Raw genomic sequence first — 25,500 nt, 5'->3', positions numbered from 1 at the left:
CTCCTTTTGACAGCTGAGTGAAACAACATTCTGTGGATGTACCCATTGTATTGATTTATTCATTCACTGATGGACATTTGAGTTGTTTCTGCTTTTTGACTATTAGGGCACATTCACATTCAGATCTCTGTGCGGTTATGTTTCCATTTTCACGGTGCCGGTTTGTTTTTGACTCATCCCGAGGGGATCAGTAAGCCTCCCGTTTGGTTGGACTGTTCTGTGTGGCAGCAAATTGCAACAGCAGCGGACTGGCTGCAATCACGTGGTGAGGCCGTGTTTTCTGAGTGAGTTCCTGTGATCTGTGTTTTTCTCGTAGACCTGCCCTTCATGTGGAATCACTTTTGCTCCCACGTCAGAGGCTGGCGCGGAAGGCGGGGCGGTCCAGAACGGCTGCCAGGAGGAGCAGAAGAACAGCGCCAAGGTACCCGGGCTTGGCAGTCGTCCCTGTCGGTGCCCGTCCTGCTGCCCCCATCCGAGGCGACATTCCTGTCCCGTCAGCCTCTCAGTTCTGAGGGGCAGCCCTCTGGGTGGCACCATTCCATACCTTCTAGTCCTCTGGGCTTTGAACAGACTGAGAGAGAGCAGGGTGGATGCTAACCTGGTTGGGCCTCCCAGGCGGGTGAGATGAGTCAGGGAAGGTCTGTGGGTCCAGAAGCTGGACCCAAGGGGTACTAGGATGTGGACATGGAAAGAGAAGAGGGGACCCTTAGGATGGGAGGAGGGGCGTGGGTTAGGGCTGGTGGCCAGGGCAGTGCAGAGAGGGCTCACCTGGAACTAGAACCCAGCCTGGAGGGGAGATCAGAGTAAAGATGGAACACAGAAGTCTTCAGGCAAGCTTCTGAAGGCTGACTCTCCAGGGAGGTTTGAATCCATCATCTTGCACCCTGGTGTGGGCTGCCCACGGACTTGCAGGGTGCAGACTTAGTCTGCATCACTCACAGCCAGTCACCCCTTCTTAAGCTGCAGCCCTTACAGCTCTGGATTTCCTTTCCCTGGATCCACGCTTGCACCTCCCTTGAGCCCCCCAGTCCCCGGAACACGGGTTCTCTGGTCATTAAACTCCAAGAGCCTCAGCTCTTCCTCAGTCTCCCCAGCCTCCTTATTGGCAATTCCTAAGAAGCTCCTTTCCTGGTCCCTGGAGGCCTGGGAGGTGCATTTTGAGGAGCTGGGGGATAGGGGAGAAGCAAGCGGATGGTGGAGAGGCTGAGCGCTGGGACTAGAGCAGAGATTAGAAGGTGTGGGCTGAGTTGTGCGGTGCAGCCTGATGGGCTTCACCGGGTGGAGTCAGGTCGGAGCTTCAGCCCACGCGTCTACTCCCCCGTGTCTCATCCTGTTGCAGGCTTCTGGAGGGCCCAGCTCCAAGACACAGAATGGACTGCTGAGTCCTCCCCCCGAGGAGAAGCTCACCAACAGCCAGACCTCCCTGTGTGAGATCTTGCAGGAGAAGGGAAGGTGGGCAGGCGTGAGCTTGGACCAGTCGGCTCTCCTTCCGCTGAGATTCAAGAACATTCGGGAGAAAACAGATGCCCACTTTGTGGACGTCATCAAGGAGGACAGGTGAGAGCATGGCCCTCGCACTGCAGCAAGGACGTGCGGGGGTGGGGGGGCTCCCGCCTGTCCTGAGTCGCCTCACCTCCCACGCCCTCCATCGTCCATGTGTTGCTATATTTAATGTCATTAGAAACGTGCAGAAAAGTTGTGTGAATAATACAAAGAATTCCTTTTATACCCTTTGCCCAATTTGCCAACTTTTAACATTTTGACATTTGTTTTACTCTCTTCTCTCTCCCTCTTTCTCTCTCTCTGAAATTTTTTTCTGAACCATTTTTCGGTAAGTTGGATACATCATGCTCTCTACTCCTTAAAACTCTATTTCCTGAAAACAAGGAAGTTCTTCTATATAATCATAGTTACCAAATTCAGGAAGCTTAACGTTGATGAGATGTTTGATCCAGTCTACAGTCCACATTCTAGTTTTGTCGGCTGGTCCCACATGTCCCTGATAACACTTCCTCTCCCTCTGGTCCAGGACCCAGTCAAGGATCGCATGCTGCCTCATGGGGTTCTCCTGCCTCTTGAGTCGTCCTAAATCAGGGGCAGTTCTCAGCCGTTCTTTATCTTTCATGACATTGACACTTTTGAGAAATGCCCAGTTTTCTTATAAAACATTCCTGAAGCTGGATTTGTGTGACATTTCCTCATGACTTCATCAAGGCTGTGTGTCTGTCCAGATCCCACAAAACTGATGCGTCTTCTCAGGCACCAGATCCAGAGGCACATGGTGCCTGTTTGTCCTTCATCAGGGATGGTGACTTTGATCAACCAGGCGAGTGTTGCTGACTTCTCCAATCTGTAGTCACTGCTTTCTCCCTGTGACCAGTAAGCAGTCTATGGGAAGATACTTTAAGATTGTGTAAATATCCCATTCCTCATCAGACTTCCCTAGGTTTTTTCTCCATTGATGATTCTTGCCTGAAACAGTCTTTACTATTTTTGTCAAAATGGCTGTTTTCCTGCTTCAGCACTGACTGTGTATTTATCATTGGGCACCTGGCATCCCCTAGTAAAGAAGAGCCCCTCCCCTTTTATTACATTATCTATCCGTCTGTGGCTATATGAGTCCATCAATTCTCAGAGTCCTGTTTTACTTAACAGGATATAATCTATCACTGTCCTCATTACAGTTTGATGCCCTAGTTGTCCCAAATCTGGCCATTGGGGGGCCCCCCTTCAGGCTGGCTCCTGTGTCCTTTTGACATGGCTCCATCTTTGTTTTCAGCGATTTCTTACTTCCCATCACAACAGGATATTCCAGGCTCATTTTATATCCTCCCTGCCCCAGCTAAGGAATCAGCTGTTCCTCCAAAGAGCCTTGGCACCTTTTAGTCAAGAATGGTATTTAGGCATGTTAGTTATTAATGTCTGCTTTAATGTCATTGTGGTCAAAGACATACACTATGTGATTTCAGTCATTTTACATTTATTGAGACTTGTTCTGTGGCCTCACATGTGGTCTGTTTTGGTAAACATACTATGTGCACTTGAAAAGAATGCATATTCTGCATTCTCAGAATGTTGTGATCCATAAACCTCATTTAGGTCCAGGCAGTTGGCAGTCGTGTTCAGATCATCTGTCTCTTTACTTACTTTTTTTGTCTATTGTTCTATCAGTTATTGAGATAGGGATGTTAAAATCTCCAGCTATGGTTGTGGAACTGTCTACGTCTCTCTAGTCATGACAATTTTTCTTTCAGGTGTTTTGAAACTCTTTTTTATGTACATACACATTTATGAGTATTACATATTCCAGGTGAATTAATCCTTTTATCATTTTGAAACGTCCCTCTTGGTGCTTAATAATTCTCTGTCTTGAAGACTGCTTTATCTTGTATTAATATAGTCACTCTAGCCTTCTTATTCTCACTGTTTGCATGTGATGTTATTTCCCATTTAAAAAAAATTCTAACCTGGGTCTTTATATTTGAAATACATCTCTTGTGGGTCTTGGTTTTTAAATCATTCTGATAATCTCTGCCTTTTAATTATATTTTAATATATTTATTTGCTTTTTAGTCATACGTTTTTGCATTATTTTGTTTTTAGTGGTTGTTCTAGGCATCCTTATATTTTTATAGTCTTCTTATAGCTAATATTGTATCATCTCACTTTGAATGTAGAAACTTTATAACTGTATAGATCCATTACTCTCTTCTAATTCCTTACACTGTATTTGTCACATATATCACATCTACTTACATTATAAATCCCAACTTCTAATTCCAACCTGTCAGTAATCTCAGGTCGATCTCTATTGATTACTTTTCTGTTGAGGATGGATCGTGTTTCCCTGTTTCTTTGTATGTCTAGTAATTTTGGATTATGTTATGCACATTGTTGCATTGATGCTTAGAAACTCTGGATTCTGTTATATTCCTTTGAAGAGTATTGATTTTTTTGTTTGTTTCAGCAGACAGTAAACTTATCTGAACCTAAACACCAAACTGTCTCTCCTGAGGTGGGTAGCAGTTGTTCTTTCAGCCCTAATCAGGCTGCTTGGAATCTGCATGCACATGTGTATTTCAAGGGTCAGCCAAAGATTCAAGCAGAGCTTATATGCAGATTTTGGGGCTCCCCTTCTCTGGTTCTCTCCCTCTGGGATATCCAGCCTCATTTTCCATTTGGAGGCATGCCAAACTCTATTTTCTTGTTTCCAAACTATTAAGACTATAGCTTTTCTGTCTGAGTTTTAGCCATCCTACACATGGTACTGACTAATCACTCTCTTGAGGCAAAAATGAAAAAAAAGAACAAAACATGAGAAATTCAGCTTGTTCTAAGTGTAGCTATCCTCCATTTTCTTACGACTTTGGTCTATTGCCAGTGCCTTCTGGGAGTGGTTTTTATATTTTATCCAGAGTTTATAGTTATCTGAGAGAGGATTGGTCCCAACAGGAACTAATCTTTGTTCCCAGGGGAAACCTCCTGATGTTAATCTTGGTGAGCAACACAGCTGATAGCTGTGTGGATCCTGCTACTTGACTGTAAAAATGAGGCCATTGCATGCCCTCCGTATAGCTGCTCCGTATAGCTGCTTTGTTGTTTTTCCCTCTGTCCACACTTCCTCAGCGGAAGGGAGGATAGACAGAATTTTCTCTCTTCTGAGAATGAGAATCTAGTAAGGTACTGAACACTTAACATGAAAAGAGAGTCTCCACTTTGCTGCAGGGAAAGGAGGGAGTATAAGTACCCTGAACCCTACTGTGTGTCTACAGGCTCATGACAGGCCCTTTACATATCTCATCTGATTTACTTCCAGTAGTTATTGTGTGAGGGAGAGAGATGCCATCCCACAGCTAGATTTACCTTCTGCAATCATGTTAACATTCACTTACATTTGTAGTAATTTTCTGCAGTATAAGAAGAATACGACTATTTGCTAGCAGTCCATAAAAGAACGGATGAGTCATGTAAAGCAGGTTTGATTTCTCTGCCATTAAAATCATTGAGCATTATCATTTTTCAAGTTTCACACGCAATCTGCATATATGACAATAGCACCAAAATTATACCAACTATAAACACAATTTTGTGATAACAACCTGTTAGCATTGACAGGGGTAATTACTGTCAGTTCTCCAAGTGACAGGACAGCCGGTTCTGAATTATGTTTGCAAGGAAGCCTACAAATCAACATAAGAACCCTCCGTACAGAGATTGCTGGTCCTCGAGAACAAAAATGCTGCCACCTTCTTCTAATTCTGGGTGTTATATTTGTGGTGAATGGGCACTCTTCAGTGGGGGTGAAACCTAAGATGTGATTATGTTTAGAAGCAGAAAGGACTTTCCAGAGATGTGTTCTAAAAGGAGCAGTCGAGCGATGTCTATTATGTAGTGACATTTAGTACAGCTTTTGTGACATGCTTCACAGATGGCATTCAGGTAACTGATTTTCTGATAAAATAAATACAATGATTGTGCTGCACACTGGTTGACTGCATTTATTGTCTCTTCTAGCCTGATGAAAGATTATTTTTTTAAGCCACCTATTAATCAGTTCAGCTTGAACTTCCTGGATCAGGAGCTAGAGAGAGCCTACAGGACCAGCTACCAGGCAGAGGTGCGTGTCTCCTTGTAATTTCACTGAAGATGGGCGTCATCCTCACTGAGTAGTTGCGGTTAGTCTTGTGCTGTGGCGGCCCTTCTGTTTTCCTGAGTGACGGGAAGATGAAGCCTCATTTGGTTTGCCGCAGTCTATAAGCCCCAAATTGCACCTGTCTGTGAATTTATCTCCACGAGGGAGAAAACCCCGTCTTTCTACAACAACCCTGTCCGTTTCCTCTGCAGTGGGTACCTCCCCAGGCCTCCTGGAAGCCTAGCGCGGAGGGGCTGCTCCAGCCACCCCCGTTCTCTGTTCTCTTTCTGTCCTCACCATTGGGCCGCAAGCTCCCCAAGGGCGCTGTTCCATGGCTGCCCCACACCCGGTGCGGAGCCAGGCCCAGAGCAGGCTCTTGCTGTCCCTGTTACCAGTTACCTGCTGCTACTCCAATCCCCGCCTGCTGCTTCTGTCATGAAGCCAGCTTTTACCCACCCTGAACCTGGGACCCAGCATTCAGTGGAAGCTTCCAGTACTTGGCTTTCATGTGACTCCCCTACAGCAGCAGAGTCATTGACTCTGTCTGCCAATAACTCATCTTTCAGGCTCAGGATGTCACGTGACTGTGAGAATTTACTGGCTTGTAATCAGTTGCTGTGTGATCTTGGGCAAGTTTCTTCACTTCTCTGTGCCTTAGTATCCTCACTATTATGTAGGGTAGCAGCAGGGAGATGGCCCACCTGAAGCGCTTCTCACCCTGTACCTGGTCCAGAGGAGGCCAGCGTTTGCTGGATTATACTCCGTGTTCATTTAGCCATGTCTGTTCACGTTCCCAAACAGGTTATAAAGAATTCTCCCGTGAAGACTTTTGCCAGTCCCACCTTCAGCTCTCTCCTGGATGTGCTTCTGTCGACGACAGTGTTTCTGATTCTCTCTGTTACCTGCTTCCTGAAGTATGGGGCTGCCTCCACGCCGCCCCCACCGGCTGCTCTGGCTGTCTTCTGTGCGGCCCTGCTGCTGGAGGTGCTGTCTCTCGTGGTCTCCATCAGGTAAAGGCCCACCTGTAGGGCGGCTCCCCAGCTCCTAGCCTTTAGCTCCCTCTGCTGGCAGAACAGCCAGCTGTCTCCCTCAGCACATTTCAGGGGCCGGTCCTCTTCTCCTCCCTCCCCAACCCACCCTCAGGCTCCTCCCTCGCAGACCCTGGCCCTCAGCACAAGTGGGCACCTCTGCAGCCCCCATGCCACCAGCGAGTCCCTGGAGCTCCCAGGTCAGACACTTAAAAAGAGAAAGTGGGAAGATAGGGAATAAGAAAGCAGGGCAGCAAAAGAAAAGAGGTGGGTGGATAGGGGACACCTGGTAGCGGGCTGCCAGCACGTCAGCAAGGCCTCTCCTCCATGGAAGAGGGAAACCATAAAACTCAGAGGAAATCACAGGCCTGGTTCTTCATGAGCTTGGACCAGACAGTGGTTTCTTAGAGATGACGGGAAAAGCACATGTGACCCAAGAACAAATAGGTAAGTTGGACTTCATCAAAGTTGAAAACTCTCATATTTCTAAGAACACCATCAGCACTTTTTACCCCAAAGTGAAAGAACCTACAGGTTGGAAGAGGGTATTTGCAGATCACATCCATGACAAGGGTCTAAGGTTTAGAATGTGAGCTCAATAATAAAGAAACAACCCATTTAAAACTGGACAGAGTGTCTGAATAGACAGCAGGGAAGCTGGGCCCTCAGGACCCTGCACAGGGCCCCCACTCACCTGCACGCAGACCGCCTATACTGTCCACCTCCTGCTTTGGATGCCATGCCGGGTCCCTGCGCCAGATCTTCCCCACCCCCAAGCCCTGTCGCTCAGCAGGACAGCCCAGCAGCGCCCTCCCCCAACCCCATAACTGCCCCCAGACTGGGGATCAGAGAGAAATGGGGAGAAAGGCCATGTCCTTGAGTTCCTGCTCCTCCCCAACATCCCAGGACAGGAGACCATAGCTTCAGGTCTGGCCCTGAGGCTTCCAAACAGAAGATCCCTCCCTTTGAAGTGGACAAGCTGGACGCCTGCCCCCTCCCATGCTAACCCCCTGCTGCCCGCTGAGATCCCTTCAGCTGCTTGCCCAGAGCTTTCTCTGGCTGCCAGAGGCTCCGCCCTCGCCCCTCCTCCCAGTAGAGAGAACTCTAAGGGGCGTCCTCGCCATCTCCCCAAATTCCCCACTGGAATCAAGCTGCATTGCCCACAGCAGGTGACTCCTCCATAGTACAACCCTCTCCTGGGCTTGCCCTGGGCCTGGCGGCACCCAAAGGGACCCAAGCAAGCTATCCTCTGACCCCTAGTCTGCTTTTTTCTCCTTAAAACTGACTTTTTTGTGATATAGTTCACATACAATAAATTCACTCATAAGGATACAATTCAGAGGTTTTTAGTAAACTTACAGAATTGTGTAAAAACACCACCATGTGATTTTAGAACATTTCTGTCACCGCAAGGAGAGGCCAGTCCCCACGTGCAGTCCCTCCCCACCCAGCCCTGGGTTCCCGCCTGGCACAGGACCCACACGGGGCCCACATGGGATAAGGCTCTGGATCCCTGCAAGGCAAGAGTCATCTCCATACTTTTTCTTAAAAACCTTTACATGACTGTTCCCTGTTCTTCGGATCCAATTTGGAAGAATCTGGCCTAAGCCAGGTGAGAGACTGCAGAGGACCACGCGGCTGCTTGGCCTGGCTGTGCCGGGCGCACCCACATCTCTGCAGGCCCCTTCTGAGTGAGGCCACTGCGTTCCTGCCTGGGCCCCTAGTATGATGTCAAAAGTTCACTTTCCCTGGGGTGTCAAAGCCCAGGAAAGGGCAGGCTTGGGGGGTGGGGAGTGGTTTCCTCTTGCCCTGCTGAGGGCATGTTTGGGATCCCAGGTCGCTCCAGACCTACACTGTGGAACTGAAGGCGTGGACGCTGGGTGCACAGGGGACCTTGACTTTGGGACTTTGTGCCTTTGATGGTGAGGAAGCCAGGCCTGTACTGGCTCCACTCTCACAGGGGGCTGGCTTCAGAGAGGGACTCTGGGGGGGGTCTCCCTCCCGAGGGGACCCCCTAGTGTCCTCTCCTCTGTCTCCCACTGCTGGCCATCCGGGGATTCTTCCTGCAGAGCAGCGGTCCTCAGCACCACACACCCAGCTCCCCATTCTCCATGAAAAGCATTTTCTGTGCCACATCACTGCCCTCGAATGTAGCCCACGTATACTCACAGTTCCCAAAGCCATCAGTGAAATGCTGTCATGCCAATGTGAAGGAGACACGTCAAGAAAGCCACTTAAAATAAGACACATGTAGTGCTTCATCTCAGACATGGTAGGGCACTGACACCCGGGAAGCTGTTTCGGGTTTGTCAGCTGTTTGCCCTCGTGCGCACGCTCGCTGGGACTGTGACATTTCCAAGTGCAGACTGTTACAGGTGTGCAGGTTTGGTGGCACAAGTCCCAGGAGCCTGTGACGTGATTTCTGAAATGCTGAACAGCCCTTGGTGATGTCCCAGACAAAACCACGGGTCCTCTTGTCTGGTTCACCCAGTAGGTGCATTCCTGGAAAATTCGGTGTATGTTACCACCACACAGAAACCACTTTCTATTTGTAAATGACACGCAGTTAGGCTCTAGGCTGACGTCACTGTCAGTAGGTTTCCCGCCTCCGTGGGTGTCTAGGGGGCATGTGGCAGTTGCATGGGGCACAGGGCAGAGCCTCACTGTACATCACGGGACATTGCCAGTCCCTAGCCCCTGCCCACTCGATGCCAGTAGCACCCTCAGTCAGTGAGGCAACAGAAAGGCCCCACAAAATTCCAGGACACCTCCTGAACCACCCACTTGAGACCGCCCGCCCCAGAAGCAGGCAGTAGCGGGTGACCGGTGACCTTTCTCGGGGCCTCTTGGTATTAGGCTGTCTGATTCTTACATGCTCCGTTTAGACCACAGAGGTTATGCTTGTCTCTGATGGGCACATCTCAGAATGCAGCAAGTGACCTCAAAATAAGGTGTGAAGAGCTAAATGAGTCCAGTTTACTTGCCATTGACCAAAAGTGAGGGAGGCTGGGGCTCTGCCTGCCACCCACGCCCGTGGCCACAGCGTAGGGGAGAGTTGGGAACAGCTCTGGCTGGCTGTTCCCTGCCCACATCTTCCGTGGTGGCTGACCCACCCGTAGACACCCTGTTTCCCCTTTCTCCCCACCTTATGCAGGATGGTGTTCTTCCTGGAGGACGTGATGGCTTGTACCAAGCGCCTGCTGGAGTGGATAGCCGGCTGGCTCCCGCGCCATTTCATTGGGGCCATCCTGGTGTCCCTTCCTGCTCTCGCGGTCTATTCACACATCACCTCCGAATTTGAGACAAACATACACGTAAGTAAAGCCTTGGCAGTTTTGTGTCTGTGCTCTTCTGGGCTCCTTGATCACTTTTTAAAATAAAAGTAAGTTTGATGGTCTGGGATCAGTTTAAATACAGCCCTTACAGAGGTACAAACTCTTCGTCACTTCCTTGAGCTTGTCTTTTTAAAAGCCTTGCCTGGAACAGAGGAGCAGGCAGGGAGGTCAGCCTGGGGCCTGCCAGGGGAGACACCCCGGTGGCTGTGTCCTCTCCAACCTCTCTTGGTGTTTACCAAGTTCCAAATCAGTGGTTTTCTTATGCGTTTTACAAAGACGCATCTGCCCCACGTTTCCAAATGACGCAAGATACTGTGCTCATCTGTAGACCCGGCACAAGCAGGTGACTGGCCCCTGGATCAGCTGCTGTTGATCAGGAAGGAGCTTCCAAGTTAAACCTCAAAAGGAGTGAATTAATGCTGCTGTGGAAGATTATATTTTGGGGGCCAGTGAGTATAGCATGAACCACCAGGTGACTGCATTTGATACTTTAACACTGAATTTCATTTCCACTGACATGCAGCAGGGTGCCCGAAGGAAGGGTTTTTGAAGGTAACTGTTTCCATGGTGGGCAGCCTCCCTGCCCTCTCCTCCAAGGTGACGTGTGCGATTTCCATACACCTGGAGAGGCATTTTAGTACCAGTGAGACTCGTAGCCAAATCTCTGGGTAGTTAATCTAATGATTTATGACCTGTCCTTGAAACCACCAGGTATTTGTTAAACAGAATGACAGGTAGGTGAGGGAGCTGTTTGCTCTCGGGGTCCTCAGGAGGAGGTGAGGCGGGGGGCCCTGCAGGGCGGAGCGGGGTGGCATGGGGGCCTCACCCGGCCTGCCCTCGTTGCAGTCCACCGTGCTCACGGGCTCGGCTGTCCTGATCTCCGTGGTGCACTACTGTAACTTCTGCCAGCTCAGCTCCTGGATGAGGTCCTCCTTAGCCACCATCGTCGGGGCCGGGCCTCTGCTGCTGCTCTACGTGTCCCTGTGCCCGGACAGGTATGTACACCCTCCCGGCCGCACCCCCCGCACCTTTCCTGACATAGCTTATGTCTCCTTCACCACGCTTTTCCTTTTCTTTTTAACTGAGCTCTAAACGACCTGTACACGTTAGTTTCAGGTGTACTACATAATGGTTTAATATTTGTGTATATTGTGAGATGATAACCGCAGTAAGTCTAGTTAACATCTGTCACCACATGAAAATTTTTTTTCCTGTGTTGAGAGCTTTTAAGAGTTGTGCTCTCAGCAGCTTGCAAATGTGCAGTACAGTGTTATTAACGGTCATCACCGTGCTGCGCGTTACCTCCCCAGGACTTGTGTATCTGATAACTGGAAGTTGGTGCCTTTTGACCAGCTTCACCCATTTCACCCACCTCCCATCCCTGCCTCTGTATCTATGAGTCTGTTCTCTGTATCTATGAGTTCATGAATTTATTTGTTTATTTGTTTGTCTTTAGATTCTGTGTATAAATGACATGATACGGTATTTGTCTTTCTCTGTATGATTTACTTCACTTAACATAATGCCTTCAAGGTCTGTCCATGTTGTCACAAATGGCAGGATTTCTTTTTATGGCTGAATAATGTTCCATTGTTTATATACAACATCTTCTCAATCCATCCATCCAGTGATGGGCACTCAGGTTGATCCCACATCTTGGCTACTGTAAGTAGTGCTGCAGTGAACGTAGGGGTGAGGATGTCTTTTCGAGTTACTGTTTTTGTTTCCTTCAGATGTACTCCCCAAAGTGAGATTGACAGATCACACGATAGCTCTGTTTGTAATTTCTTGAGGTGCCTTCACACTGTTTTCCAGGATGGCTACACCAATTTACATTCCCACCAACCATGCACAAGGGTTCCCTTTCCTCTACATCTTTGCCAGTATTTATTATTTCTTGTCTTTTTTCACAACACTTGTTAGAACAGGTGTGAGGTGACATTTTATTGTGGTTTTGATTTGCTTTTCCTTAATGATTAGTGATGTTGAGCACTTTCTCATGTGCCTGTTGGTCATTTCTGTGGAAAATGTCTGTTTAGATCCTCTGCCCGTCTTTCACTCGGATTGTTGCCTTTTGCTGTGGAGTCATACCTGTCACTGCGTTTCCCCATCTGCACTCACAGCCTCAACATCCTCAGATATTTACCGTCACAACATGAAATAGCTTTCAGCCCACATAGAGTCAACAGCTCAGTGACATGCCCAAAGAATAATATGCAGCGGAAAGAAAGACAAACTAATTTTAATACCATAATATATTTGCATGTAGACATCCTCGGGTGACCACCCCCAGCACACATCATGCCGTAGTCACATGCTTGAACTCACAGTCGGTATCCACAGGGGATTGATTCCAGGACCCCGCCTCGTACACCAGAATTAGAGGATGCTCAGATTCCTTCTATAAACAGCATAGTGTTTGCGTGTAACCTATGCACGCCCTCCTGTATACTTTACATCATCTCTAGATTACTTATGCTACCTAATGTAACGTAAATGCTGTGTAAATAACTGTCAGCATGTGGGAAGTTTAAGTTTTGCTTTTTTTTAAATTTCTAGAATTTTTTCCCCTAGCATTCTCCATCTGACTGAGGTTGGTTGAATCCACAGATGCAGGACCTGTGGATACAGAGGGCCAACTGTACATACGGCAAAGAGGTGTGAATATTAGAAAGTAGGACCAGAAGCTGTTTCGTAGGAGACCATAGAGAAAATGAAGTAACAGAGGTCAGGTGACCCCAAAATGAAAAGAGGTGGCTGGTTCTCACCATTTTGGAGTTGGGTGAACACACCAAGACAGATTACAGGTAGTTGAAGTGGAGGAAATGAAGAAGTAGGATAGTCCTGCGAGTGACCTGGGCCTCCTTCATAAATATCATGTCAGAACAATTCTCCACGTTATGACACGAAATGTTAGGGCAGTGGCGAATCCCTGGAAGCATCTTTTATCTTGAAATCCTTCCACGTACTGAGGAATACGTCCCATCCCTGGTGCTCAGATGGCACTCAGAGCCCATCACTGACAGTGTGGGGAAGAAAACAGGAGCTCCATGGAAGTCTCCTGGGGACAGAATCTGTTCTTACCACTGTGTTGAGGAAAATTAAAAAATTAAAATTTGTAGGATGGCAGTGTGTGTGCTACCTTTAGAGCATCCTTTGTCCATGAAGTCCAGCAGGGCTCCCACCTTCATGTATTCTGCTGATTAAGTCACGTTTGGCTCTTAGTTTGTTAAAATGAGTCTGAAATTGCCTGTTGCACATTTGCAACTGCTTTTGTGGCTTTTAACCTTTTCAACCAAATATGTTGTTGGAAGTACAATGATAGCTTGGATAGCAGAGTGCACACAGTAAGTAATTTATTCAAAAATTTCAGGGTAATGTCTTAAAGCTATGAAGCTTTTGTTTCTGTAACCAACATCTCCTAAATATTGGACTTTTTGTGTAACTGCTTATAAAAATGTTTCATGTTAGCACATATTAGAGAACTATTTATTTATAATTACAGTAGATTTAGGCCAGCAGGATATTTCAAAGTTACATGGGACATTTCTTCATTGTGCTTGGCATGACATCTAATATTCCTGGCTCCCCAAATTATTATGACAACCAGAGAGATCCCCAACATTTCCCAAATGTCCTCTTGGGAGGTATTACTGTTGCCGAGAACCATTGCTTGGAAATGGTTCAGTTGGTCTGGATATCAAATGAAATCGCCAAAGTATATTTTGGGTATTACCAAAGCAGTGGTCAGTAATGGACAGAGTAAGTATCCTTCCTCAGTGTAATTAATAAAGTAATAATGACATGAAAGATATTCAAATTCTCTGCCAATTAAGATCAAAAGGAATTTGAAGCAGCACTGCCATTCAGCATTTGAGAGGAAATTTAATGAATAGTTAAATGACTTTAAGCAAAACAAAGTGTCCTTTTTCCTTTCTGAAGTTGTGGCCATCTGGAATTATGGTCATTATAAAGCTCTTTCCCAAGAGCATGAAATTCAACAATCCACCTTTTAACCTGTTAGATCAATCACAAGTGTCATCAGCTATGCCCAGTGCCATTCAGCCCTTGGTGAGGGCTGTTTCCCTGTGGATCTCGAGCGCCTTAGTGATGGGGCACCTGTCCATGGGCTTCTGCCCGGAATTCCCACAGCAGATCTTGACATAGGGCAGGCGGTTGAGTTTCTGCTTGAACCAGTACACCTCTATCCACCCATCATCACTGCTATGCCCAACCAGGGGAGGGTATGCGTGGGGAGAGCAAAACAGAACCTCAGTTCCCTTGAAGGGGAGGGGACTCCTCCAGCTTTGGGAGGAGACAGACACGTGGGTTACAGTAGTGTCACCGTCACGTCTGGACAGGGCAAGGAGAGGACATAAAGTCTTAGAATTCACATTTTGTGTGCAGCTCTTGTTTTTCTTTCCTTCTCTGTAAAGTCATTTTACTGCCTCATGTAATCGTAAAAGCCCCTGTGAGCCCTCACTGGCCTTTACTGCAAAGGAGAGCTGCTCACAGATGCTTTGCAGGGTCCCCCTTTGTGGGGAGCAAGGCTGGTGGGTCTGGGGGACGAGCGTCAGGGCTCTTCCCCAGGTGGGGAAGTCGGTGGTCAATTTGTGGGCCCAAGTGGATGCTGGGTGTGACATGACTCCAAAGGACTCTGTGAAGCATGTGGGGAGGAAGGGGCTGCATGTCTCGGGTACCTGCCCTAACACCGAGAGAGGGCTCTTTAATTGTGGATGGTTTCAGTGCCCTAAAACTGGGATTTGATTGCTTTGGGTGCCACCAATAGCAGAGTCCGGCTTCTCCAGTAAGTGATCTGCCAGCGCCTCCAGCAGATCCTTTTGAAATTGATCCTTTGTCAGCAGACATTGCTGTTTGAACATGACTGAAGTTTCCAGCCTGTAGGACACCATGGATAAGACCTTAAATGAATGCCTGAGAGACTCTTTTCTTGATGTTGCTCTTTGATGGTTGTACCTACTTTCTGTAGCTGATATAAAGGCTTTTACATCGTCTTTACCATTTTGTTACCCTTCATTAACATGCAGTATCAAATTATAATGAAAATTTACTATCCTTAACTGTCTAACTTGATCTCTATGTAAAAAAAATAAAACAAAGTTGTTTGTTTAAACTCTTCTCAGATTGCTTTGTATAATGCCTTCTTTGCTTTTCCTAACAATAGTTTTCTGCATTTTAATTTCAGTTCCATAGTAGTTTCAGACCTTGCTGCAGTACAGAATTTCAGGTAAGCTTTTAACATTGTGCCTATATCTGAGTAAATGAGAGTAACTATATTATTACTGATTATTGCTAAGCTTCTTGAAAACAGTTGTATCCTGAATCAAAAGAACAATGTATGTGTTCTTAAAAGAGTAAGTGGAAAATATTTATTTCTTGAACTATTGAGTCATAGTTGTAATACCTTATTGGGAAAATGAAATGATGGTTAAGACGTGTGCAGGTTTCTCCTGCTGTCTGCAAGTGGAGTGTTCCTATGACATCTTTCCTAAGCCGGGAAACGAGGAAGCAATTACCTTCAGACACAGCTTGCTACCGGATACACACAGTAAGTTGAGGTGAAGCACAGATGCTCACAGACACAGTTCAGAGCCGTGCGGCTTGATGCTGAGATGCCGAGCATGGTTCCTGGGGACAGAGCTTGGCGGTGTGGCTCCCGCTGCTCGGGGTGATGCTGCCTCTAACCCTGGCTGCCAGACAAATGCTGGACGTTATTTTTGCTTTTCGCCTTTTTTTGGTAAAAGCAAAAATCCTCTTCAGATTTCTTTCATTAGCAAAAACAGGTATTAATGTAGGTCTTTGGTCAAAGTTAAGTGGTGAAAAGCAAACTTTCAAAAAGCAGGGGATTCCTGTATTTGATTTGGTTTAATTTTATATAAGACATTAGCATGTCACAAAAGAAATCTCATAAATCAAAGTAAAGTGCTTATTTTATTCCCTAAAATATTTTGACCGCAGTGGGAGGGAATAGCTCAGTGTTAGAGCACATGCTTAGCATGCACGAGGTCCTGGGTTCAATCCCTAGTACCCCCATTAAAAAATAATAATAATAATTAAAACAGATAAATAAATAAACCTAATTACCTCTCCCCCGCCCCCCCCAAAAAAAATTTTAAACCGTTTTAAATGACTAGAAATTTGAAATAATAAATGTACCCTTGCTTTACTATAAACATCAAAATAAATTCTAAGTATATTATAGTCAAAAATTCTAAAAATTCTAAAAATCTAAAGATGTTTATAAAGCTATATAAACATCTAGAAAAAATTTAAGGAGTTCTCAAGCCTCTAAGACAGAGATAACTTTCTGATCTTACAAATAATAAATAGAACCAAATGTGCACCCCCCCCCACAAGACTGACTGAGGTGTGGGGTGGGTGCAGTGGTAAAATCAGGCTGAGAAAAAGATTTATGGGACTGTTATTTAAAAAGCTAATTAAAATCTGTGTAGATGAAAGACAAAAAAACCCACAAAAGAGGAAGTGTAGTAGAAGATAAATGGTTACTACCAAAGTCATCGCACAATTACATAACTGCACAATTTTCTTTGATCTTCTGCGTTGTACTTTCAAAATGTTACAGTGTGAACAGTGCAGGCCAGGGTGTGGCGCATTCATAAATGATGGTGGTATTTAGTGTAGGTTCATTTAATCCAGGGAATTACCTGGTTCAGTAGGTGACCATATCTCCATTTTCCAGATAACGAAACCAAAGCCCAGAGCAGTTAAGGAACCTGCCTGTGGACACACAGCTAGTCACTGGCAGTGTTTTAAACCCTGGCCTCCTTTACTATCGGGCCATGCTTTTTCTGCCATGCCTCATTACTTTTCAGAATGGTGCAATAGTTTGGGAAAGTAATTTGACAATCTATTTTTAAAAATCATAAAAATATTCATCACCTTTAACCGTTAAAGGTGGTTTTTGCTTATCTGCTGAGGAAATAATTCAGCATTTGGTTAAGGCTGCTTGACCCAAAATATTGATCAGAGTGATTGATAATATTGAAAGTTCATCAGCAACTTCAGTTGTCAATAGAAAAGAAATTAATTAATGATACATGTACCCAAATTTTGCAGCTGTTAAAATGCACAATCTGGCAATCAACTGTGGTTTTCATTTTCCATTTGTTATGTAAAATTGCATACATCTTACAGCTACAGCTAGGTATTTCATTATATATGAGAAAAGTAAGACATGTAATACTTACGATCTAATGATGAGTGATTTTCTTTTTGTTTCTTAAATTAAAAAATTAAATATCTGTGGACATTTAGATGTTGGGAAGGAGGATTAAAGTGACGATGGAAGTTGTTCCACAAGTGAACACACCCATTTAACTGCTGCCCAGACCAGGAAACAGAACATCACCAGCAGCCCAGAAACCCCCTTGGTGCCTCCTCCTAGTGCGCCCCACCTGCATCCTAGGCATAGATTTTAAACAGCATTGAAATACACCAAAATGTTATCAGATCCCACATTTAGCTGCTTAGGACCATGACTGGTCTTTGTTTTCTGTTTTTCTCTGTTATCTAATCCCTCTTTTCCATTTCAATGAATCGTACTGTATTTTACTCTAACTTCGACTTACGGTTTAATGTCCACCTGTTACGTCATGTCTTGCATTTAGTCACATAAAATTCGTCCTTTTGGAACTGACCTTTACTATTTGAATTTAGGAGTAGAACCATCGCCTTCCTCGTTCCTTCTGCAGTAGAGTTAGAAATAAGGGTTCTAGTTGGCAGTAATTCTCTCACCTGCCTGTTACAGTAATTCTCCTCTGTTGCAAGGCAGCCCCTTGGGCACCATGTGTCAGTCTGTGCATTAGGTCTCTTCCTTTGACGCAAAGGTAAAAGTAAGCAGTGTAGTTGCTTCCCTTTCCCTCTCAGACTTGTCCACATTTCATATCCCTCTGCTCCGTCCGGAGGGGACTGGCCCATGCTCGTCCCAGGGTCAGGGCACGCTGGTGGCTTTGGCCACAGTACGACTGAGGAAACAGAGGCACACCACCCACTTGTACCTCCAGGCTCTCCAACATCTGGTTCTAAGGTGACGTCAAGCCCTGGTGACGCCTCCCCTTAAAGAGGCCGTTCCTCAGTGCTACTACTTTGGAGAAACTGAAGGAAAGGTCAACTCCGAACCCAACGAGATGGGCTCACCCAGAGAGAACCTGCTCCGTCCAGCTCCTCTACCTACCCTAAGCCAACCAGAGGGCTTGAGGGCTGGATGTAAATCTGTCTAAAATAAACAGTTATTTTGTTTAATACTTGAGATACATAATAGGTACTACCATTTGTTTAAATGTCAGTTGGCAAAATAAATGAGTGACGTGCAGTGCACCTAGAGGCCTTTTTTGGTTCCTGGTTCCTAGGCACTGAGTTGCAGAACCTCTGTCAGGGTCCCCAAGACCACCCCCAGGTCTCCTCATTCACTGGGAGCACTCGGGACTCAGCCAGTAGTCAGTCGTACCCATGGCTATGGTTTATTACAGCAAAATCCACAGGAAATAAAGGTGCATGAGACGGAGTCCGGAGGGAACCAGGAGCCTACATCCAAGAGTCCTCTCCCAGTGGAGTCATACAGGATGCACTTAACTCCTCCAGCAACGAGCCATGACAGCGTCTGTGAAACACCCACCAGGGGAGCCCGTCAGAGATCCCTGGGTTTTTCTTGGCAGCTGGCCACATAGCCACCCTCTGCCTGGCATGTACCAAAATCCCAGACTTTCAGAAGGAGGGCAAGTGCTCATCATAAACTGCATTGTTTGTACAAACAGCCCCTCTTACCAAGGACTGGTGGGAACCCCCCCCCCAAACCCAAGCTCCCTGATGCCAGCCTGGAGCACCCTGCCAGTGTCTCTAAGGATTTTCTGCATGGAACCTTAGGCCAGTAGCCATACCCTGGCCCATCTTCAGTTTACACATGAGGAAACTGCAGAGACGATGTGTCTTGTTCAAAGTCTCAGAGCTCTGCAGTGGGCCAGCCAGGCCACAGCCCGGGTGTCGTTACTCCAGGGCCACGGCTCTCGTGACTGTGTTTCACGGAAGGCCTTGTGGCCAGATTGGTCAATTTCATTATTTTTTTTATATCGTTAAGTTACAGGTAACAGTAAAACTCATGAAAAACACTGATTACAAGATTGAGCTTTCTGTGCCATGGCACTTTGTAAACTCAGGGTCTGTCCATTTTAGATATAGTTATATTCATAAAATGACCAGCCCGCCCATTGTTACATAAAATCTAGTAGCCCGCTCTGTGCACTTCAGAAGTACATCTGGGGACAAAATTTGCATGAGCAGAGCAATCACGGCATTGTGAATGGGTAGAAGAAAGGCCCGACAGAAATTCAACAGACATTAACGAGGTCCGCAGACGGGGGAATCTTCTTCTTTCTGCATTTCCCTCTAAATTTTCTATGCTGAGAATGTACTATTTCAGAGTGGAAAAAAATTACAGTTAAAGAGTAAACTTTAGAAGAGACTGCCCCTCACACTAATACTCAGTCCTCAGGTCCCAGCCGTGGCCCTGCAGTGCCGTGGAATCACAGGACAGTCCCCAGAGAGCAGACTTGGTCCTCAGAGGGCACTGAAATGGGTTCAGCCCTTAGAAGGGCAGTTTGGAAATTTCTCATGGAATTCTAAGTGTGCAGTATTTTACATGACTCAGCAATTCCACTTCCAGGAGTTTATCCCACAGGGAGGCTCATTCAAATGCACAAAGATACACACAGGAATACCCCCTGCAACCGTGGTACCCCTGGTGAAAGACGGACTCCCTCAGTGGGAGTCTGGTCGTTAGGGCACAACTGCGTATTAGAATAATAGGTGACCGTAGGGAATGGACAAGCTCAGTGACCTCAAAAGAAAGACATTTATCTTCCATTGTTTATATACTATTTGAGTTTCTTACAGTATGTTACTTTTAAAGGTATTCATTGTATATTTTTTAAAAGGTGTCTTAAATGACTGGCAAAACAGAACTGATGGGGGCAGGGACGGGGGGTTATATTGGACTATATTACAGAATGTTAAATTTCCTGGGTATGATAATGGTGGTGTGATTGCATAGGGAGGTATCCTTGTGCTTAGGAGATATGTACTGAACTATTAGGTGTTGAAATGTCCTGGTGTCTGCAGCAGACTTTCAGAATGTTCAGCAAAGTACGCCTGTGTGAGCGTGTGTACAAGTGTCCACATGCAAGCATGTGTGTGTGTGTGTGCGTGCAGTGCATGGACAGAGGAAAAAGCAAAGTAGCACAGTGTTAACAACTGTTGCATCCAGGAGGAGGGTGCACAGATGTTTGCTTTGCTAGTCTCTTTTTATAAGGTTGAGATTTTCCAAAATAAAAAGTTGAGGGAAAAAAGAAAAGATTTTTGAAAATCAAGGAGCTAAAGGCATCTGAAAAACAAAGATATTATAAAGCACTATTAGAGAAATATTACAAGAGTGACTCTTTATCTCACCATATCCTTCCAAACAGAAACAGGTCCCTTTGCTGCTGCTGGTGGTTGAAGGTTCGAGCTGCACAGAACTTTATGCAGGATGCTGGTTAGCTGGGCTCTCTCAGGACCCGAAAGTGCTGGGCAGTAACCTTCCCCTTAAAAGATGCACTTAAGAAGGCACGTCTTTTCTCTCTTTCCTCTCTAGCTCTGCAAGGAGTCCGTGCAATGCTTCGCTGCTGCACGACAGCAGGAGACCAGCCAGCCTGATTGGCCAGGAGGTGATTCTCATCTTCTTTCTCCTGCTCTTGCTGGTCTGGTTCCTGAATCGAGAGTTTGAAGTCAGCTACCGCCTGCACTACCACGGGGACGTGGAGGCGGACCTGCACCGCACCAAGATCCAGAGCATGAGGGACCAAGCCGACTGGCTGCTGAGGAACATCATCCCCTACCACGTGGCTGAGCAGCTGAAGGTCTCCCAGACCTACTCCAAGAACCACGACAACGGAGGCGTCATCTTCGCCAGCATCGTCAACTTCAGCGAGTTCTACGAGGAGAACTATGAGGGCGGCAAGGAGTGCTACCGGGTCCTCAACGAGCTGATCGGGGACTTCGACGAGCTCCTGAGCAAGCCGGACTACAGCAGCATCGAGAAGATCAAGACCATCGGGGCCACATACATGGCGGCATCGGGGCTGAACGCCACGCAGTGCCGGGATGGCGGCCACCCGCAGGAGCACCTGCAGATCCTCTTCGAGTTCGCCAAGGAGATGATGCGCGTGGTGGATGACTTCAACAACAACATGCTCTGGTTCAACTTCAAGCTCAGGGTGGGCTTCAACCATGGGCCCCTCACGGCGGGCGTCATCGGCACCACCAAGCTGCTGTATGACATCTGGGGCGACACGGTCAACATTGCCAGCCGGATGGACACCACGGGGGTGGAGTGCCGCATCCAGGTGAGCGAGGAGAGCTACCGCGTCCTGAGCAAGATGGGCTACGACTTCGACTACAGGGGGACAGTGAACGTCAAGGGCAAAGGCCAGATGAAGACCTACCTTTACCCCAAGTGCACGGACAGCGGGATGGTGCCGCAGCACCAGCTGTCCATCTCCCCTGACATCCGTGTCCAGGTGGATGGCAGCATCGGACGCTCTCCCACGGACGAGATCGCCAACCTGGTGCCTTCCGTGCAGAACCCGGACCAGGCGTCCCTGGGTTCCGATCACAACCTGCAGGCCAAGGACACACACCTGACTTCGAAGAGACCCTGGAAGGAGCCCATCAAAGCCGAAGAAAGGTGTCGGTTCGGCAAAGCCATAGAGAAAAGCGACTATGATGAAATGGGGCTGGAGGAGACCAGCGAGCTCACCAAGCTCAACGTCTCGCAGAGGGTGTGAAGCAGCCCAGCGCTGCCCACGGTGCTCTGTCCGTCGAAACAGCCGTCTCCGTGCTTGGCTGTTGTGTGTTCCAAGCGCCACAGTTCCCGTCCCCAGACGCGGTGTTGTGTGGTCGTTGCAGCCCTAACTTCTGTGTGGATCACAGTTATTCAGGGTTCATTTTCATCCGATGTCTCTGTCCCACCTTTATGCCCCCGACCCCCGCCGTGGTGTGATGTTTGTTGCTCAGAGAACAAGTGCCTTCGGGGGCTGGAGGCCTCGGGTCCGGGGAGGCATGGCCTTGGGTGGTGTCCGACGTTTGAAACAAAGCTGTGGTTAAGATGTTATTTTTATTGCTTTTTCTCACGAGACACTTTTTGTTTTATCGCTAATACAATGATTTTGAGGGTTTTTTTTTTCTGTATACATAATAGTGTTTTCCAGTGACCTGACCTTTCTATGTAAACACGCACACACACTTGCATTCATGAATCTGAGGTCAAGTGCCAGTAATTCACCAAGCGGGGATGCTTGGGGGTGGGGATCGCGGGGCTGAGGTGCCCCTCCCCACTCGCACCTTCCAGGGCACGCGGGCCCCACGCCTGCGGCTTTAGGGCTTCCTGTGCCTGCAGGCCGAGATTCCAAATGCTAAACAGTGTCACAGCTCGGGAACCCAGGCCTCAGGGATCTCAAAGCCGTTTTCCATTCTGCCCCCGCCCTGAGAGGGTCTTCCATCTGGAGCAGAGGGACTGTGACTCGTCCAAGAGGGGCGCACAAAATAAACATCCGAGGGTTGCGTTTATTTATTTATTTATTTATCAGGAACTGCGTGTGATTCGGGGAGGGTTGCCGGGGTGGTTGTGAAGGGAGTAGGCGGGAAAGGGGGGTGGGCAAAGGCTCAGCAGGAGGATGAGAAGATGGTCACTCCTGCTTCAGCCACTTGGGGCCGCCTCCCCCGCAGTTGCAGTCAGGGCTGAGTAGGCCCTAAGTGGGCCCCCCACCTGCACGCTCCAGGTCCAGGGGGAAGCCCTCAGTCACCATTTAAAAGCCCAATGCTCCTCTCCTGCCCTGCACCCACGAAGTCTCCCCATGGCTGGGGTGGGAGTAGAGCGTGGCTCTGCGGGAAGCTGGAGGTCTGGGCAGAGCAGCAGGGCCATGCCTTCCATTCTCTGCCTGGCGGGGCCTGCTGGTGGCAGGATTGAGCCTGGTGAGTGAATCCCAGCCCTCCTCAGATGGAGCTCTTACACTGTAAGTGGGGACAGATTCATCTGGACATAAATGTGTTGAAACCGGGGAAGTCACTTCTGTGCCCTTTGTTGCTAATCCTGCTTGTAATTACATTTCGCCACGTTGAGTCTGGAGTTTATGTAGAGCTGACCTCAGGCCAGGGTTGTCCAGTCACAGTCATATGACACCTTACAGCTCATGGGGTAACTTGAGGACCAGCTCCTTCCCTGTTTAAGGTCTTTACCGACGTGCCCTGTGCATTCGCTTTTCACTGGTAAATCTCTGTGCAGTTTTCACATCTGCATTAAGTCCTGTTATCACTCCGCCTCACCAAACACATTCAGAATCTGGCCCTTCCAGCACCATGAAGTATTGATTCTGATCAGCCAGCTCCCTGGGCGCATGTGTGGGACGGCCACCCGGCAGGGCGGTCACAGCCAGGAGCTCGACGTCCAGGGAGGTCTGCCTTCAGGTTCCACTGTCAGATTGTTGGTCTTCCAGTGCCGGAGAATGGATGATTGTGACAATACCTCTTGCTTCTAAAGAATGTATTCTTCTAAAATACCGCAGAATTTTTATTTCTATTTTTTCTTAGAAACACTACCTGATACTCTCATCGTCTGTAAGGATCGTGGGCGCATCAGGGGTCCCTCCCAGCAGTATTCCAGTGGGTGTTGAGTATGGCCCCCTCCCTTGGCGCCTGGCTCCCAGCTCTGCAGCTTTGGTGGCAGCTGTGAGGGGCTGGGCGGTGGCCGATGAGCATCCATGTCTCTGCTATTTCTCTCACAACGCGCTCCACAAAGTTCACCTCTGCACACCCTTCCTCTCTATCAGACTCTTCTTTTCCTTCCTCTCCTGCGAAGATGTCTGTGATTCCTGACCCCTGGGAAGCCGAGGAGCTGCAGACGTGGAGAGAGAGTGGTGACATCTGGTGCGGTTCAGCACGGTGCAAACTGGAGCCTTTGAGGGACAGATGAAATTGTCTTTTAAAAACACCCTGAGCCTTCGTAAGCAATCAGTACAGATTTCTCCCTGGGCCACCAGTGACTCGGGGCCTTCCCAGTTCCTGCTCGGAAGCATACCTCAGCGCAGAACCACAGAGTCCCTTCAGTGGCGGTGCTGGCCGTCTGACTGTCGGCATGGAGCAGACAGTTTCTGAAGACAGGCGGGCTTCTTGGCGGCGGGGTCACATGCTCCCGACTGACTCAGTGGATGCGTTCTTCAGAGCGGCAATACCTCCTGTGAACTTAGGGCAGGAAGCAATACTTCAGAATTGAATGTGTGTAAATAGTTGCTTTGAGTTGCAGTTGCAAATTTCTTCTCGGCCTCAGGTCAGATCAAATTATATATATAAAAACTACATATAAACAAGCACACGTAATTGTATCTAATGCAAACAAATGCAGAGCATCCGTTAGGAAACCCTTCTGGAGCTTGGAGGGCCACCCAGATTATGCAGCACCCACCCACATCTCTGTCACCCTGACTGCACCGCGGAGACACCTGCACATTTGCACTTGACAACGGAGAGCCAGAGGGCCGCGTGCTTCCCGTCACGTGGGCTGTAGGGATGCGTACTTTCCAAAGACCTGTCTGCCTTTGCATTTCTAGATTTTTGAGGTAAGCACTTTTTGGTGATTGTTTCGGGAAATCACGTCATGCCTAGAATCTGAAATCAGCGAGAACCAACTGTTTGCGTTCTCCATCTTTCCTTTGCTCTTTTTAACTTGTTCATCCTAATAATTTCAAAGTGCATCCACTGAAGAAATGGACATTAAAATACTCTAAAATCTCAATATTTGATGCCTGGTATTTCCTCATTAATAAGATCGGTACCGCGCCAGAGGTTCGAGCATCCCTGGTTCCCTGCCATTTGTGGCCAGAACAGGAAGATTTGTAGTTGTTGCACATCGAGATTTTGAAAACAAGGCAACTTAAAACCCTGTTATTTGTGTGTGTGTGAGTTTTTAATGGACATACTTGCTACAGTTAGAAGTATTTATTTTTACGTGGAACTTAGAAAAGCAGGTTACAGGACAAATTTTGCTTGCAGCCACATCCCAGTTTTACTAGGCTTTCTAGTTTTCCCCCACAATATTAAGAGAAGGAATTAACTGAGAAAATGAAATAGGTTTTCTGAAAAGATACACCTATGTAGCCTCTCCCGCAGAGTTCCTGGGTCGCCCGTATCAAGGGGGAGTCACAAACCCATCTTGCAATCTGTTTAAAGTCACAAAGCATCTTCCCAGAAAAACACACATGCCATCTGTCCTGTCACAGAGATTCACAACACCGCCAGGTCTGGAGCCAAACCACGGCTCTGCTAGACGTTAGAGCGCCCCCCCCCCCCCCAGGGTCTCTCCCGGCGAGTCCAGTATTTAGGTGCAACTTGAGAGCACAGGATCCTTTTGTTGACTCAGCGAAGGGAGAGGCAAATGTGG

At 47.5% G+C, this 25,500-nt stretch overlaps 1 protein-coding gene across 2 annotated transcripts in view; it reads left to right on the top strand.

Annotated features, from left to right (window-relative positions):
- ADCY9 (adenylate cyclase 9) overlaps nucleotides 1-24,855 on the top strand; it is a 108,883-nt gene extending 84,028 nt beyond the window's left edge. Inside the window, exons 3-10 of one of the 2 annotated variants that reach the window (XM_064478400.1) lie at nucleotides 317-421; nucleotides 1,340-1,557; nucleotides 5,515-5,617; nucleotides 6,434-6,642; nucleotides 9,815-9,974; nucleotides 10,905-10,990; nucleotides 15,202-15,243; nucleotides 20,662-24,855. In XM_064478400.1, the coding sequence (XP_064334470.1) occupies nucleotides 317-421; nucleotides 1,340-1,557; nucleotides 5,515-5,617; nucleotides 6,434-6,642; nucleotides 9,815-9,974; nucleotides 10,905-10,990; nucleotides 15,202-15,243; nucleotides 20,662-21,853 (2,115 nt within the window). In that variant the 3' untranslated portion in view covers nucleotides 21,854-24,855. Of the gene's footprint in view, nucleotides 1-316; nucleotides 422-1,339; nucleotides 1,558-5,514; nucleotides 5,618-6,433; nucleotides 6,643-9,814; nucleotides 9,975-10,841; nucleotides 10,991-15,201; nucleotides 15,244-20,661 lie in introns of both variants that reach the window. The other variant, XM_064478399.1, reaches the window with a different exon arrangement.
- Nucleotides 24,856-25,500: the final 645 nt, after the last annotated feature.

The sequence above is a fragment of the Camelus dromedarius genome, chromosome 24, assembly GCF_036321535.1.
Source record: "Camelus dromedarius isolate mCamDro1 chromosome 24, mCamDro1.pat, whole genome shotgun sequence".
In the NCBI taxonomy this organism is placed as follows: domain Eukaryota; kingdom Metazoa; phylum Chordata; class Mammalia; order Artiodactyla; family Camelidae; genus Camelus; species Camelus dromedarius.
This window is presented reverse-complemented; position numbering and strand designations above follow the sequence as displayed.